Below are 18,503 nucleotides of genomic sequence, written 5' to 3' on the forward strand. Positions count from 1 at the left end.
TACTCTGAAATATTAATTACAGTATTATTTAACGTACATTTTTTTAAATGAAACTGGAAGAATACTGAGTAATATTTGGAGCTGCTGAAATCTGCTGTACTATTATGATGTCAGTGTGATATCTTTCAGTGACCTTGTTTGTCCTCTCTTCCGTTTCATTTCTCTTGAGTTGGTGTCCCTAAAAATAACTAATAGACTACCTTTTGGGATCACTAAATCTGAAATGCCATAATTATGTAACTTTTTTGTGACAAGGTCCTTACTGTGGGGATCTTTTACTTTCTTTCATAGTTTTTCTTAAAACTGAAAACTTTCGTTTGATATATGTAACAACATGGGAATGACCTGTGCATTATTTAATTCACTTGTTTCCCCGCTCAGGTTTAACCTTGTTTGACTAGTCAGGTGTTTTTCCACTCGGTTTCAATCACCTGTTTGACTAGTCAGGTTTAAATAACTCATATGCCTGGCCCGGTTTTTCAGAATAGCCCCAACTGAATCCATTCTTTTGAAAAAACCTGCCCCGGGGTACCCGCAAGCCCCAAACTCTGCCTATGCCTTGCTGCGCGTGCTAACCAAGACATGAGAGACGTTCAAAGAAGGCATCTGCGCAGGCTTCGCCGGGCCCCCTGGCCTGAGAATAAACAGGTGTTGGTAAGTGTCCAAAAAGCCCACAGGCAGATATATGACATCCTGCCCTCCCATCCATCCCCTCAGAGCCCTCTGCAGGAAGTGTTTCCTATCAAACCTGATGGAAGCTAAATGAAAACAAAATGTCCCCCGCTCACTCGGAGATTAATGGCAGTGAACGCTTAAAGCAAGTCACAGGTTCAGTCTCTCTGAGGCAGGGAGAGGAGCAGCGACATAAACACCCATGATGGCTCCATATTTTACACTTTTATGAGGAAAGGTTTGGCCCTGCATTTATATCGACAAAATCAAAATACGAATTTTCTGTTTTAATTGCAAATTAAGCACAATTGCACGTTCACGTGAGCACTTGAAAGATGTTTTCCTTTCGGGGGGGGGGGGCTGTTAAATCATGCATGTTTCAGTGGAGTGTTCTGGAGTTTATTTGGTTTTCCAAGTAATTATTTTCTTCAGGTATTTGTTTCTGTCTTGAAGGTGTTTGGCGGTTTACATCCTCAATGACTTCGTGAGGAGGCTTCCAGCTCATATGCACAAATGTTCATTGTTATTATTATTATTATACAAATGACTAACCACAATTTGTGGTTACAAATGTAATCTAATGACATGCTTCATTCATGCACAAAGGTCATTTGGCACATTTTTACAATTCAGAACTTCATGAAAGAAATAAAACACACAGGAATGACAAAACATCACATCATGTTCAGTTTGAATACATTTACTGTAATGGCTCACTGGTCTGGTTATTTGTTGCCTAAGTCTAATATCATTAATAGAATTACAACAAGGTCTGAAATAAAATTAACTACTTATATAAACTATTTTTCTTCCCCTTTGTGTTAAGCACAGCATATTTTTACAGTAATTATGATGTCTGATTTACCTGGAGACATGGCTATATAAAATGTATTGATGTTCCATTAGTGCATTAAAATGCTTATATACACATATTAAAATACATAAATCTAAAATTATTGTTTATTAATATTCATATTGGCCACAACGAGGTGCTAATTATTGGTTATTGGATTGGCCCAGAAATTCAACATATGTACATGCCTACTAAAAAGAATAAATAAAGTTATTATAGATAAGTAGTTCCAATCAGTAGTAGCAAAGTATTTTGTTACACTGTAATGATATGGTATGCAAAAACAAAACAAAAGCAAGGAACTGTGTCAAAATAAAAGTTCCAAAGAAAAATGTCACAAACATTTTCACATACACTTCGTATGTCACTTTAAATCTATGGTCTTTTAGTCATCTTTAGGCCATAGGTCCCTTATAGTGCCTCATCATTCCTCATTATTCTATATCTTTTCTGCATTACTCTAGGACTACGACCGTAAGACTCAAAAGTGTGTGCATGAAGTGTCAGTCTAATAGCTTTAGACTGGGGAGGAAAGAACTTGAGGAAGGCTTCACACGCGCTCGTGCGCGCACCTGCAGTTTCCCACCGCTGGTTCCTCTGCGTACGCAGGAGAGTGGATGTTATAATACCGCTAGTTTATAGGCAGTTTTAAATGCCAGTGCTGAAATATACTGGCACTCTGGCCTCTGTCATAATGACACATGTTTAGAGCCTGAAGGCTGAGGAGTCTAGCGTGACCCCAACCTGTTACAGTCCTGTCAACAGTGCTGGAAGTGATAGAATTACTATGTGTTTGACAAGCCCTGTCAGTATTCTAACAGCCTTCTGTTTATTCTGAATGGTGTGAACAGATCTCGGGACCACATCCTTTCTTAAACATGGGTACCATTTCCAGCGTTGGATTACTAGGTTGATACAAAGCGGATGATCGCTAATGTTTCTTTCTCCTCGTGCTACAAAAGATGATTGCGAGGCAAACAGTGTGGCAGCACTCAGGCGCGAGGCCTGTCGTAGCAAAATAAAAAGGCCCAGGAGATTTAGCAATGGCAGAGGGGTTCAGGATGGCAGACCACCCCCGGTCCTGCTCGAGAGAGTCACGTCAGAGCGGTGAAACATGACCTTTCAAAACAAAGGCCCAGTGCTTAAGCCCTGTAACTGAAACACAGAGAAGAGAGAATTACGTTGAAGAGTATCTCTGCCTCACACACTCCTGCAGGAATGTGGAGTGCAGAAATCCCTAACTTTGTCAGGGTTACTACTAATAACACCTTTCAAGTTATTTTTGAGCCATTATTCTTTATTTGTGAGCGCAAACGAATCTTCCCTGATGGAGGTCTAAGAGAGTTTTTTTTTACTGAGAATTAGTGAAGAGAATAAGAACGTGTTACTGAGAGTAAACTGTGTAGAATAACAGCGGAAGTGATTGGATCTGCATACGTCCTTCTCTGGCAACAAATGCTATATGGCAGGAAACTATGCGTCTATGGTCCTTGGGTGACTTTTCTTTTAAAAAAACGTTGTGTATGTCACGCTACAAGCCTAAATAATATCCACCCTAGAGACACTCTCTGTTCACAAACTCACTGATGAAGGGATGGAAAATGGTTCTCTATGGCAGATAAGCTGTAGTCTCGAAACATACCCCATTAAGGTATTTCTATTAAAGTGACTGGTAAATGTATATTAATCTACTGTGTTGTTTTTTGGGGGTTTTTTTCACACTGAGAGGCGCAGAAATTGCTCTTGGAGACACGGCTGACGGAGGACACAGGCGATGTTCTCACTCCACCCGAATCTCCCCATCCTGTCGTCCAGGGGCCCTGTCTGAATGGAACACATAAAGTCATGTGTCACATTAGTCACTTTAGAACTGGACCCCCGCCAGGCGACTGAAGATGCTTCCCCAGCAGACATGGATGAGTTAAGGAAGGTCTGTTTACAGAACGATTTAAGCTGGTTACGCTTGCTGGGTGTTGTCCTGAGCTCCCTGTTCAAAAGAAGAAAAGGTGGTGGATAAGACATCCATTTCCTGAATATTACATATACAAACTCTGTACACTCCTATACTCCTATAAACCAGTCTGTTCGTGTGGTACACACACTTTTGACGTATAAACTATTCTTTTCTATACTAAATTAAGTGTGTAACTGCTTGGTATTTAAACCTGCACCTTTCTTCAAGGTGACGATAATGTAAAGATTAGGTGCACCGTGTGATTAGAAGCACAGCTTTACATCCACATTTGACATCTCTGCTTGTTTCCAAACACTGATAACTTTTTTTTTTGGGGGGGGGGGGGTTATTGAATGTGAATTAGGAGGTTAGATGTGCATACATGTGCAACTTGCATTAATAAGCTGCATCCATCAACTCAAACTGAAATATGAAGTTAACACAATCTGAAACATGTATAAACACACTACAAAAGATTGTTATGGGCAGTGCTGTAATTTCTAACAATGCTTCATCAAATGAATCATTTTTGTAATGTAGATTTAATGCTGAACTATTTTTGTTTTCTTAAAATATTGAGCCGATTCCCATATAAGGCTTAATAGGACGCTACATTGTGCAATGAGGTTTGAACCATTTATTCACAGGCAGTGATGTCAGAACAGGAGCAAAGCAAACACACAGCTACAGAGAGAGAGAGAGAGAGAGAGAGAGAGAGAGAGAGAGAGAGAGAGAGAGAGAGAGAGAGAGAGAGAGAGAGAGAGAGAGAGGCCCTGGGCTATGACACACACATAGTGACTCGTTGAGAGGTTCAGGGGATTGTTGAATCAGAAATCATTAAGAGGTACAGATGGGCAGCACTACACTACCAAGAAAAAAAAATTGAAGACTATTCAATGTGACATAGGCGTAGACGAGACATTTTTAAACAAAAAACGAGGGTCTCCAGGTTTCGACTGGTCTGGGTTGTTTGGGGTTTTTTTTTTACCACTTCTGAAGTGTGTTCTGAAGTGTCTCTGTATATGATGTTCTGTGGCTGACGAAGTATGTGATTCTAGCGAGTGAACTTTGGTAACTGAGTAGTCGTGAGAAGCCTGCATCTGAACCTCTGGAGGTTCTGCACCACTGGAGAGCTCCACCACCTCTAAAAGGTAATGGTTTCCTCACAGCCTCATTACACCGCTCTTCACCAACCTTGAGAAGTGAACGTCTAGAAACACAGCATGGTTTGGGAAGTAGGTTATAAAAGGCAGTACGGTTTTATGCAAAAAGAAAAGGTTGTAGGATGTTACAAGGTCATGGGTAATGTTAAGATGTTTAACCATCCACACAAATCCACACTGCATGACAACCACTGCTTTTTTATATAAATACTGGTTCTATTGCTTAAATTCTAGATGGCTGGTTTTTCTTAGCTATTGTTAAGTCTGGCATCCATTAAGAACCATTCTCAGTCTTATATAGAGCTTTTCTGAAAAGTATGAATTTTCATTGCATCTCCCACTAAGAAAAAATATAGACTATGCCCTTTTATTCTGAATCCTAAAAAAATACGGTAGTGTTCTCAAATGTATTCATAATCCTCTGGGTGTGAGTTCCTCTGGTTTACCTTTTTCTTTCTTTGCTCTGTAATTCTTTAGGACTGTTATGTGTGGGTAGCTTCATGCATTTTAACCACCAGTCTCAATCATTCTCACTATGGCTTCACTCTTAATTGAGACAGATGCATTATGTTACAATAGCTCTGCGCTCTCGCCTTGTGCTGTGCTGTTTAACGTAGTGAGACTTCGTTTGATTTATGGATTCATAGTTTAAGATGGTGTCATGGGAACCTGGGCCAAAATAAAGAAACGTTTCCAGCATAAATTTTCCCATTTTGTGGATCCAAGCCTGGGCCCTTTTAGTTTTACTCTACATGACCCTTAAGTGTTATGTGTTAAATGTGTAAATAAAAAAAAAATTTTAAGAAAAAGACAATTTGAACTTATGTATGGCACCGCACGCCTCTCTCATGCCCATGAGACATGGTGACATCACGCTGGCACTACCCAAAAAATGGAGTGTGAGAAAAGTCCAAAACAAAGCAACCAAAGTCTCCTCTGTATGTTTGTTTGTTTGCATTCTCCCAGCCATGGAGACCATTCTGCGGGAGTTTTTCAACATTACGCCAGATCCCCCTGTAAACACCTCCCATCGCCTCTGGGGGGTGCCCTACCTGAAGAGGCTGGCCCATCTAGATGACGTCCTGTACCAGGACTTCCACGTCCTCTGGGTGTCCCTCACGGTGGTGAACAGCCTCATGTTCGCCGTTGGTCTCGTGCTCAACAGCCTGGCCCTCTACGTCTTCTGCATGGGCACCAAGTCTCGCACGGCCCCCGTCATCTACACCATCAACCTGGCCGTGGCTGACCTGCTGGTGGCGCTGTCGCTCCCCGCCCGCATCGCCCTCTACTACAGCGGCGGCGCGTGCGAGGCGTGCTCCTACGTGCACACGTTCAGCTACTTCGTCAACATGTACTGCAGCGTCCTCTTCCTCACCAGCATCTGCGTGGACCGCTACATGGCCGTGGTGTGGGCGGCAGGGACGGCGGCGCGCTGCCGGAGCCCCGCCGCCGCCCGGGCCGTGAGCGCCGCCGTGTGGCTGTTCGCCGTCGTCGTCACCTACTCGTTCCAGACCACAGCGCTGGAGTTCGGCGGCTCGGCGTGCTGCCGCCTACCGGCGCTCTTCGCCCTTACCGTGCTGGAGTTCCTGCTGCCCCTGCTGGTGATCGTGGGCTTCACGGCTCGCGTGGCCTGCGCGCTGGCCGCCGGCGCCCTCATGCCGCAGAGCCGCGGCCGACGGGCGCGTGCCGTGCGCCTCCTGCTGGCCGTGCTGGCCGTCTTCACCGTCTGCTTCACGCCGTTCCACGTGCGCGAGGCCGTGCTGTACTTCCACCTAGGTGGCAGTACAGAGCAGCATGTGGTGGCCTACCATGCCACGGTAACCCTCAGCAGCCTCAACAGCTGCCTGGACCCCGTCGTCTACTGCTTCGTGCCAGACAACTTCCGCTCGGCCCTGCGCCGGGCCTTCCGCGGTAGGGCAGCGCGACAGGGCGGGGCGGGGGGTGCGGTGGTGTTCGTGCCCAGCGCCCGCCGGAGCTCCACGGAGTCCGGATCGGCTGTGGCCTTCGCCTGCGGCGTGGCCGCTCTCGCCCTCAGCCCCTGTGCCCTGCCTCCTCAAGAACTGCCAGCATGGAAAAGAGAGGCAGCGAGAGGAAGAGGAGGAGGAGGAGGAGGAGGAGAAAAGGCAGGTCCAGAATCTCCAGATGTGCACTGAAAGAGCCTCATGGGGCCAAAACGAGGATTTTAGCTCCTGTCCTTCGCCGGATGGTGGCTGAGGAATGAGCCCCTAACTTTTGCCCTTGAGGGCAGTGTATTAACTACTCAGCAGGAATGAGTCATGTTACGTGTATGTATGTATGTATGTATGTATGTATGTGACAAGAGAATTCTCCTCTAACTGGAGGACCAGAGAGTGTATGTACTGATTTTAGTGCAAGGAAAAGCATCAAATGCCAGTGTGGCAGAGTGTGAGAGTGGTTGACATCCGTTCTTTCCTTTCCTGTTTTAGCGATTTAGTAGGGTGTAACCGTGCAGATGATTAACCATGCTTTTGATTTTATTACTAGGAAAATAAAAAAAAGATCGTCAAAGTGAAACTAAACACGTATTACTGAGCGAACTGCGGGTTGTGGTTTCATTCGCCCTGTAATTCATTGCTACCACCATTGATGAAGGGATGCTTGTCAAGCTCCCATCTACTGCCGAAAGACTGCCCACACACCCTTACTGCACACTCTAAACAGAATTCTTTGCCTAATTGTTTATTTTCTTCTGCACTTGATTTAATGGACAGATTGGCTAGTGTGTTTATGTCTGGGAGGACAGAGTCGGAGTCAGGGGCAGCACAGCCTCTCGAGCTCCTCCACAGGGCGCTTTGCACGAGGAACCGCTTGCGAAGTTCATCTGACATTTGCGAGATCGAATCCTTTTCGGGACTTGTTTGAACCTATTGTTCCATTAGGCAACGTCGAATCCAAAACACGAGCCTGCCACACACTTGAACTGTTTTGCTTTTCTTTTTACTTTTTATGTTATCCTGAAGATAGCGTAAAAGAAAGCCACCATGCTGCCTTAAAAGGTTTCAAGCTTTCGGGGCCCTGATGTTTAGATGGCGAATGAATGTGTGAAGTGTGAAAAGAACAGACTCACTGATGTTCATTTGCACTTTCTTTTTACGAAATTTTAATAAAGTAAGACATTTAACACTGAGGAAAGCAACGCGCAACGATTGTTTACATTTTAATAGGACCGCGTTGTTCCTTTTATTGAGAAAGACTACAATTATTAGGATTTTATATCTTCCACAAGAGGGCAGTGTTTCATGAAAAATACACCTTATGATACCGTATTGTTCTAAAGTAAGGTGAAAGCCAAAACTACTCCCGAAGAAATGTTAGCGTGCCCCATTACGCTTCAAATAAATAATCTATAATCAGGGTTTACACTTTCACAGTTCTTAACAGAATGTTTTAAATAGGTGAATTAAATGTAGTGACGTTCAAATAAATGAGAATTCTAACACAATCTGTTTTAAACACGCAAAACTACCAAAAAAGGGAGTACAATCCATTTTACATTCAGTAGCTAAATAGACACACATCCTCACTTACACACACACACACACACACACAAAGGTAGGGAGTTCAATGATGATCTTGGCGCATGTGCTTGTGAGTTTTGTTCATTTGAATGACATGCTCTCTCAAGATACAAACGAGACTGAGCCCAGGCTTGTATATTCTTCCACCTTGACAGAGCTGCAGCATCCGGTTCCCTCTGAGCAGTGTCAGGGCAGTTGAGAGAGAGGCGGTTAAACTGCAGCGGCAGACGTCATGATACATAGCGAAGCTTCTCAGAGTCCCAGCAGTCTCATGATCACACTAAGCACCTTCAACTGCTCGCATCAGCATCTTCCACCACAAATAAGGAAACTCTTTTATGAACATGCACGCAAGCACGCACACAGGCACAATCACACACACATTAGTCATGCAGTCCAAAATCACAGACCAGTGTTACATCAAAATGTGCAGGCATGTGCAAAGTTTCTTCAAATCTAATCCATATTTCTCTCATGGTTGGCAATTACTGTTTTACAGATATGTGCAGTGTCAGCAGTGGTAGGGTAGGGCACAGTGATATAGCTGGTAGGGTAGGGTAGGGTAGAGTGGTAGGGTAGGACACAGTGACATCAGTGGTAGGGTAGGGTACAGTGACAGGTGGTAGGGTAGGGCACGGTGACATCTAGTGGTAGGGTAGGGAAGGGCACAGTGATATCAGTGGTAGGGTAGGGCACAGTGGTAGGGTAGGGCACAGTAACATCAATGGTAGGGTAGGGCACAATGGCATAGGGGGTAGGGTAGGGTAGGGCACAGTGGTAGGGTAGGGCACAGTAACATCAATGGTAGGGTAGGGCACAGTGGCATAGGGGGTAGGGTAGGGCAGAGTGGTAGGGTAGGGCACAGTGATATCAGTGGTAGGGTAGGGCACAGTGACATAGCTGGTAGGGTAGGGTAGGGCACAGTAACATCAATGGTAGGGTAGGGCACAGTGGCATAGGGGGTAGGGTAGGGTAGGGTAGGGCACAGTGATATCAGTAGTAGAGTAGGGCACATTGGTAGCGTAGGGCACAGTAACATTAGTGGTAGGGTAAGGCATAGTGACATTAGTGGTAGGGTAGGGCACAGTGACATAGGTGGTAGGGTAGGGCACAGTGACATTAGTGGTAGGGCACAGTGACATTAGTGGTAGGGCACAGTGACATTAGTGGTAGGGTAGGGCACAGTGACATTAGTGGTAGGGTAGGGCACAGTGACATTAGTGGTAGGGTAGGGCACAGTGACATTAGTGGTAGGGTAGGGCACAGTGACATTAGTGGTAGGGTAGGGCACAGTGACATTAGTGGTAGGGCACAGTGACATTAGTGGTAGGGTAGGGCACAGTGACATTAGTGGTAGGGTAGGGCACAGTAACATTAGTGGTAGGGTAGGGCACAGTAACATTAGTGGTAGGGTAGGGCACAGTGACATTAGTGGTAGGGCACAGTGACATTAGTGGTAGGGTAGGGCACAGTAACATTAGTGGTAGGGTAGGGCACAGTGACATTAGTGGTAGGGTAGGGCACAGTAACATTAGTGGTAGGGTAGGGCACAGTAACATTAGTGGTAGGGTAGGGCACAGTAACATTAGTGGTAGGGTAGGGCACAGTGACATTAGTGGTAGGGCACAGTGACATTAGTGGTAGGGTAGGGCACAGTGACATTAGTGGTAGGATAGGGCACAGTAACATTAGTGGTAGGGTAGGGCACAGTAACATTAGTGGTAGGGTAGGGCACAGTGACATTAGTGGTAGGGCACAGTGACATTAGTGGTAGGGTAGGGCACAGTAACATTAGTGGTAGGGTAGGGCACAGTGACATTAGTGGTAGGGTAGGGCACAGTAACATTAGTGGTAGGGTAGGGCACAGTGACATTAGTGGTAGGGTAGGGCACAGTAACATTAGTGGTAGGGTAGGGCACAGTAACATTAGTGGTAGGGTAGGGCACAGTAACATTAGTGGTAGGGTAGGGCACAGTGACATTAGTGGTAGGGCACAGTGACATTAGTGGTAAGGCACAGTAACATTAGAGGTAGGGTAGGGCACAGTGACATTAGTGGTAGGGTAGGGCACAGTAACATTAGTGGTAGGGTAGGGCACAGTGACATTAGTGGTAGGGTAGGGCACAGTAACATTAGTGGTAGGGTAGGGCACAGTGACATTAGTGGTAGGGTAGGGCATCTGCTGGTCTTTCTTTCTCTTTCTCTGCTGCAGCATTCAGAGAACTGAATGAGTCACCTTTTGAGAATGTGAGAGATGCTTTAGCACTCCAGTATCAAAACAAAAGGCTCAGAGAGCACCTTGTTCTCAAACAAACCTCAAGAAGTCGTCACAGTTCATATCTCAGGGGTAACCTGCCTCCATAGGCCAAAGCAAGGTTTCACGACACGCAAACAGCCTGGAACAACCTGGCCCTGATTCTGTCGTTGCACCATTAAGAGAATTACAACCAGTTGTGTCCCAGTGTGGTGTGGCAGCCTGCTCTGTATCTGACAAGAAGGCCCAGAGACGGGTGCTGCAAAACTGCTCAACACATCATCAGCACCTTGATCCTTGCCATCATGAACCGGAGTGATGGCATGTCTGGAGGGCATGCAGCATTACAAGGGACCCCTTACATCATAAATATATCAAATTTATCACATATCATTTATATATATATATATATATATATATATATATATATATATATATATATATATATACACACACACACACACATATATACGTGTATATATATATATATATATATATATATATATACGTGTGTATATATATATATATATATATATGTATATATATATGTATGTATATATATATATATATATATATATATATATGTATGTATGTATGTGTATATATACATATACATATAGACATATATATGTATATATGTATATATATATATATATATACATACATATACATAATTATATATATATATATAAAATTTATATATATATATATATATATATATATATATTTATATATATATATAATTTACACTTATAGATGTATATACTTAATATTTATATCATATACAGTATATTTGTTGCTTAGATCATATTTACTAAATTCTTTAGTATGTCCAAAAGTATGTGGACACCCCTCTTAATCATTGAGTTCAGGTATTTCAGCAACACACTGATAACATGTATTTGAAATCAAGCACAAAGCTGTGTAAGCTCCATAGACTAACACTAGCAGTCACTAACCAACACTAACGAGTCATACTGAAGAGCTCATTGACTTTAAGTGCGACACTGTTATAGGATGTCACCTTCACCACAAATCGGTTTCAAATTTCTGTCTCACGTGTAAGAGTTATTATTGTGAAATGTAAATGTCTATGAGCAAAGGCACAGACCGCGGCTGCCAAGTGCTGATGACTGTAGCACGTGCAGATTACTGGTGCTCTATTGCCTCACTCTGCACAGAGTCCAAACTGCCACATCAGCACAAGAGAAAGCCATTGGGAGCTTCACAATATGTTCTTCCATGGCCGAGAAGCTACGCAGAAGTCTTAAGGTCGCTACGCGTAAAGCCAAGTGTTGGCTGGAGGGATGTAAAGCACACATCCACCGGACCCTGAAACGTGTTCTCTAGAGTTATGAATTACGCTTCACTGTCTGGTAGGCTGATGGATGAATCTGGGTTTGGAGGATTCTGAGAGAACTCTACTTACCTGAATGCACAGAGCCAACAGTAAAGTTTGGTGGACGCAGGATAAAGTACTGAAAGTCCAGAATCTTTTCTCAGGGTTCGTTCTAGTTCCAGTGGTCCCAGTGAATGATATTATTAATGCTATAGCACTCAAAGACATTTTAGACAATTATATGATTCCAAATACCAACAGTTTGGGAAGGCCCTCTCCTGTTCCAACAGGAACAGAAAGCAAGCTCTAGAAAGACATGGTTTGACATGTTTGGTGTGGAGGAGCTCCAGTGTCATGCGGAGAGCCCTGAACTCAACCCCACTGAACACCACTGGGATGTATTGGAATGTCAGTTGCAAGCCAGGCCTTCTTAACCAACTCTAGTGCCTGACCTCACAAATGCTCGTTTGACCGAATGGGGACAAATCCTCAGAGACACACTCCAAAATGTTGTGGAAAGCCTTCCCACAAGAGTGGTGTGTGTGAGTGTTGGGGTGGGGGGGGTGCTAATACCATAATAATGCCCAAGGATTTGGAATGGGATATCCATATTGTGACAGCCCTCTCTTAGACTCCTACCCCCAAGTCAGTGTAACCACTCGGCTCGTGGCTCGTGGTGTGTTTGTGTGCATCTTGTCCTCCATCAGCATGCCCCTCTTGTGTTAGTCTGTCTCTCATGACACCTGTGCCTAGCCACAGTGCTTGTTTAAGTCCCTGTGTTGTAGCTGTTCTTTGTCTGGGTTTATCCCAGTGTGCGCTGTACACGCTGCGCTTCAGCAGCCCTATTGTTAGTTATCAACTTTATCGTTGGTCGTTTTGTCGTCCAGTGATCGTTCCTTGTTGTTCTTTGTGTCCTGTTTAATAAACCGTCTGTGTGGAAGCTGTGTGCCTCACTGCCCTGTCACACAAATAAATGTAATGGTCAGGTGTCTCATAGAAATCCACCAGCCGCACAGTCAACCAGCAAGATGAATCATAGGAATTCTTGGATGCACTAGTCAAACACTACCACTAGCATCAACAACAAAACTATCAAGGAGGGGAAAGAAAACAAAACGAAACCTGCAGTATAACTAAGAAAGAGGAAATGGCGAAGGTTAGATACGGCGTATGTATTGGTCTGAGACGTGATATGAGACTGGTAGCTGGAAGGATGTGGGTGTTTTTCTTTTTCCAAACTGAATCGTCAGCACTGTGGCAACAATGCAAAGACAAATTCTCGATACCGAGTCTGTGGGATTAGTGCCCACGTGTGTGTACCAGACCACCGGCCCGTGCATATACGGTCTGGGAACTGGCTGACTGGAGTAATATTTTGGTGGCCGGTGGGGTATGAACACAAAATGAGTCAAAGGAGCCGAGTGTGAGTTTCCTGGTGTAATACGTGCATAAGAATAACAAGCAGTGGGAAATCTCACAGAAGGCTTCCTGCTCCGGCGGAATCCACGGGCTTGGGTCTATCACACGATCTCTGGCCGCAGGAGGCCTGTGTGTCAAGCACGCTGTGTCAGAACAAGCAGCCAGGTCTTTCAATGTCCCGATGTCCCTTGACCCTTATATATGGGCTTTTAATGACATGTTTAAGTGGGTGTGGTGTGCTTGGCATCCGTTCCAGTTCTGATTCAATGCCAAACAATACGCAGTTTATCTTAAATAACATTGCGGGAGTCAGAATACTATAAAACAATGGAATTAAATCCTCTATGTGAGTAAGATGAGCTCTAGCAGGGCTTATGTACCACAGGTGACCTTACACAGAGGTAACACAACACAGTATAACGTGCTAGTGATTCCATTCAGCCTGTGTGTCTGCAGGATACAGCAGGACATATGGATGTCCTCCTCCCTCAAATGGAATCAGGCGAGACATACTGCGCTCTGGAGCCTATCAGTGCCCAGAGTGATGGAGAGGCGAGAGGAAGCCAGGGCCCATGGGAGGCCAGGGCCCAAACAAGGCTGTGTGGAGATAGGGGCCACTGGGATCTTCAACCAGGTGCGGGCTACGGAGAGGCCGGCCAGGAAGCCATTGTGTTGATGGAGTGCGGAGTGGGTGAGCGCTACGTCTGGCCTCTGGCCTGGCCTGCTTCCAGAGGCCCATTGTTCCTCTGTGTGAAGTGGCCCTTTATCTGCAGGGTCTGCTTCAGCTCCGACTCACTTTCACACCCGCCAGAATAGCGGGGGGGCACACTGGCCAAACGTGTTGGACTCTTGTCCACCTCTTCTTCTTTCTCCACTGGTCTCTCTCTCTCTCTCTCTCTTCTTCTCTATCTCTCTCGGTCTTCTCCCTTTACTGGACAGCCTTTATTAATGTATACTCACTTTGCTCACTTTTTGTGATCACTTATATTTATGGTGCACCTGTAGGCTTCCGTCTCTTTTCAGTCAGTTCAGTATGCTCGGAAGGAATTGGTTTTCGCTGCACAATTGTAGCTTCTATCATGAATCCTTCCTGAGGTCTGGATATTCTGTGTATGTGTATATAAAGCCATGTGTATTAAAATCATAACCTTTGCTCAAAACCAGGTCACTCTGAACTTAAAGAGGCTAATAACAATTGACACAACGTACGCGGGGTCACTGGACGGGTCTGTCTACTGACTTCAGAGTATAGTAGTAGTGCTGGGTGGATTATTATAATTTCAAAAAATAGCGAATTTCCAAAATGCACCTTAAATGTTGTAGTTCCTTTCAAGGATCCAGACTTGGGTGCTTAGGTCAGCAAACAGTTCTGCATGTTGAAAACAGAATAGCTCACACATCAAAAAGCAAAGACTGGGCAGGCCCAGATTTTTTTTTGTTTTGTTTTGTTTTGTTTTGTTTTTTTATTGACCAAACAAAGTGCTGAAGTGCAAAGTGCATATAGTGAGAACTAAAAGCCAACAAATGGTTCATTGACCAAACTTCCATCAGTGCACTGCACAATATTAGTCAAGCTATGTGTAAGTATGAAGTGGTGGATTTGTCTAATAGATTAAAATGAAAGGTTTTTAAATAACAAACTGTTCAAATAACTGTCAATTTTGTAACAACTGTAAAAAATCAAATTAAAAAAACATCGTAAATCTCATGTTGATCTGCATATTCCAATACTCATCATCATTTGTCATCACCTCATATCAAAAAGTTATGTTTAAAATGGAACTGCCTGGTCAGATTTATTTTACTTAGAAACTGGATGTTGAATTAATGTAATTAAGAGGTTTGGCTTCTCAGTAAAGGTATGCATTCAGTTTTCTCTAACTACATTTAATCCCGTTATTTTACTTCTTTAATTAAACTGGAATAGACTGGAATATGAACAGGTATGCAGACTTAGTCTGTCCCCATGGTTTAATTACTAAGACGTAAGAACTAGTTTTGACCACCATCCCCACCCCACAAAAAAAGGAAAAAACACCAGAAAGGCACTTTTGTCTCCTTATCGTCTTGAAAGGAAGTAAATGTCTTTTCAAATCACACAGTAAGTCTCCAGAATGACCAAAACCTCATTAAAAGTGTCTGGAAAAACAGCAAAACAACCAGGCTTAGAGGAAAGAGAAAGTAAACAATAATAAAGCTGCATGGGCATGAGCGGGCATGAGCGGGCTTGAACAGGAGATTATCAGATTTAGCCGCAAGCTAGACCTCCCCCTGCATCTCTCGCGCAGCCTGCAACGTGGTTACCGGGAATCAGACCGCAGGACTTGGAAACTGGTCAAAATGAGCAGTGGATCAAGGTCTGGAAGGGAGGGGACCTCAGGGACTAATCTCAGTGTTGCAGTGTTGCAGTTGCTGTCATTAGATAAGACTGTGGGAGTGGGTTAATAATAATAACAATAATAACAACAACAACAACAATCATAATAATAATAATAATAACAACAATAATAATACATTATATTTATATAATGCTTTGCAAATGCCCAAAGACTCTTGGCTTTGGCTTCCTTGACTGGAAAGGGCTGCCCTTTACCTTGAGGAATTATTTTGGGTGGATGCAAATATCTTAAATCTGCTTAAAATATCTCCTTGGCCTCCTGGTGCAGTGCAAAGACCTGTTGGAATGTCAGGGGCAATTTCCAGCTATACCTCTCTCTCTTTCTCCCATGTCCAGTCCATTTCAGTGCCTCATTATATCAGACCACAATCACAATTAGATCACAGTGTAGCCAACATCTAATGCTGAAATCAAATTAAAATGGCTTCACAATTAATTATGCCCAGACCCCAGACAGTCTCACTTGAGTAACTTAATTTTGCTGTGTGCCAATAGAGCAGGCTTAGTATCTCTTAGATCTGCACACGCGCCCAGCTCCCTAAATGGCGATACGATCAGGACCTCCGTTTTAAAACGTTTTACAACAAAAGGGAAGCCGAGTTTTATATGACGAAAGGAACTGCCCATCAAGGAAGATCAGAGGTATCAACCCACAAACAGAGATGGTAAATTTAAGAAACATTTTCTGAAGTCAAAGCTTTGTTTGTGTGTGAAATTCAAGCAAGAGATGTAACACTGTAAGTTACTTGGTTTACAGAGAAAGCATTCAGTGTCCTGTTGGCCAGTGTCTTATCAGACCAGCTGAGTAGGCCTGTCTCTTGAAGTGGGTACATGTCTCAGAAGCCAATTTTAACAAACCAATATAGAGTAAGTTGACAGTATAATCAAGAGAAATCACTTGCAACATTGTCACAAGCAATTAACTTTAAGCTCGTCTTGTTCCACAGAATTCTGCTACTTTCAAACATACAAGCAGGCTAGCCCGAAGGCACGTGTTCCGTGCATGCGCTGAGCCACCGCTCTAACAAGGTGTGCTAAAGCTTCATCCTTCCCTCGAGCCTCCGAGTAGGAACCAAAACTATTACGTCGAGATTCTCGTGATTAGCGGCACGTCCATAAATGCGTATACTCGAACTTGGATTTTTATTTTTTATTTTTTTTTGACCCACGGTTTGTATTGCTTGTTTCTCATCATCAGTGTAATATAATAATTGCATTAGTTATTACAATAGTTATTAAATGATAACTATTTTGCAATGGTTTATTGTGTTTTAATATAAATTGTGACATCGTGAATCACATTATATAAACTTAGCTTAATGTTATCGTTTTTCTTCGTGTTCTTAAAGTGTGCACAATGCAAATCGCAGAGAGTTACGGCTAGCTTTCAATTACTCACCTGTACGTAGGCCGACAAGGGCGTAAGAGTTCATACATTAGCCTGACGCTGATGTATTAGATGGCGCTGAAGTACATTTATTACCTAATGTAGGCTACATGAAATAGATTTGAACTGTCACGTAACCACATGTAATTATCTTTGTAGATAAGGTATAATGGACTGATTTATTTCACTTTATCTAGTAGGGTTTTTTTTACATATTAATGTATACCTTTAAAATTAATAAATTATCATATAAGGACATTTCTGTTGTATTCCGTATTAACACTGTATTTTTTAAAATCATTTTCTGTGTTTTAGCCCATCGAGTTGCCCTGCCTATAGTTATATATAGCCTATATGTTAATAGCATTTGTTATAAGGGCGTTTATATACTAACTCTATAATAATTTACGTTGGTAGAAATGTCGCCTGATCGACGAATGGGCCTATGCGCTACGGTAGAACATTTCAACAAGGTGGGACAAATAAAACCCCGTTCCAGGAAAACAGCTACAGGCGCACAACGAGCGAGAGAAAAGTTAAAGTCCTGAATAAACAGGAGCCCAGAGCGTCCAGGAGAATGTCCATGAAGAGCTTTTACTCCGTTTCATGAGTAGTCTATTACTGTTGTAGGCAAACCCACTCTGGCACCGCAGAGGACTTCACTGTAAATCATAATGTGGACGATGTGAAAAACACATTAAGTGAGTTTCATGCAGACAGTGACTCAGCTTTTAAAATGTCATGCGATATCAACTTTCAACGTTTTGAGTTACAACTGGAGAGAGTTATAACGAAGCAAAAATCATGTCCGGGGTAAGAGGACCTATAAAGAAGATACAGGACGACAGACATCCATCCCTGGCAGCCGTTAATCAACGCCAGACACGTTTTGCTGCGTGAAAGTTGGTTAAAACTGATTACATCTTTGACTTTAAAGAATACTACTCTAAAGAGTAGTAGTGCATACAGACACGCAGAGAAGACGTGTTGCCTAGAGAGGCAGTATAGCCTATTCATGTTCTGTTTCGTATTCTTTGCTAGCGCCAAATAAATCCAGTAGAAAAAAATAAATAAATTATATATATATATATATATATATATATATATATATATATATATATATATATATATATATATATAAATGGAATAATGATGAAAGTTACATGTGTGGATTTGTATCTGAATTAATTAAGAAAATATATTACACGAGAGGGGTGAAATATAGCATAATAATCGTGTTATGGATTTTTAAAAGTTTCACATATAAATGAGCTCGTCTCTTATTTTATTTTTGCTCCTTTGAAATGTGGTTATTTTAATATTGCTTTTGATTCCACTAACTGTTTTAAATGGTACTACTTATCTATCTATGAAAAAATAGGGCGGTGGGGGGGGGGGGGGGGGAACGACATCAGCTAAGACGCGCGTCCAGACCCTTTACCTTTAACTCCAAATCCTCGCCCCTTTATTCAAATACGCGTGGTGCGTCAGCGGAAGCGGCACGTTTATTTCCGACAGATATTGC

The 18,503-nt window shown here is 43.1% G+C and overlaps 1 protein-coding gene across 1 annotated transcript; it reads left to right on the forward strand.

Annotated features, from left to right (window-relative positions):
* The first annotated feature begins 5,610 nt into the window (after positions 1–5,610).
* On the forward strand, positions 5,611–6,795 carry LOC113585114 (G-protein coupled receptor 20). Its single transcript, XM_035525095.2, has one exon. The coding sequence runs from the start codon at positions 5,611–5,613 to the stop codon at positions 6,793–6,795; it is 1,185 nt and encodes a 394-aa protein (XP_035380988.2).
* Positions 6,796–18,503: the final 11,708 nt, after the last annotated feature.

This window comes from Electrophorus electricus, chromosome 6 (genome assembly GCF_041902795.1).
Source record: "Electrophorus electricus isolate QZ-2024a chromosome 6, ASM4190279v1, whole genome shotgun sequence".
In the NCBI taxonomy this organism is placed as follows: domain Eukaryota; kingdom Metazoa; phylum Chordata; class Actinopteri; order Gymnotiformes; family Gymnotidae; genus Electrophorus; species Electrophorus electricus.

What these genes read in the sequence shown, in the direction of transcription:
- LOC113585114 (XM_035525095.2), top strand. Translation starts at nt 5,611, where the DNA reads ATGGAGACCATTCTGCGGGAGTTTTTCAACATTACGCCAGATCCCCCT.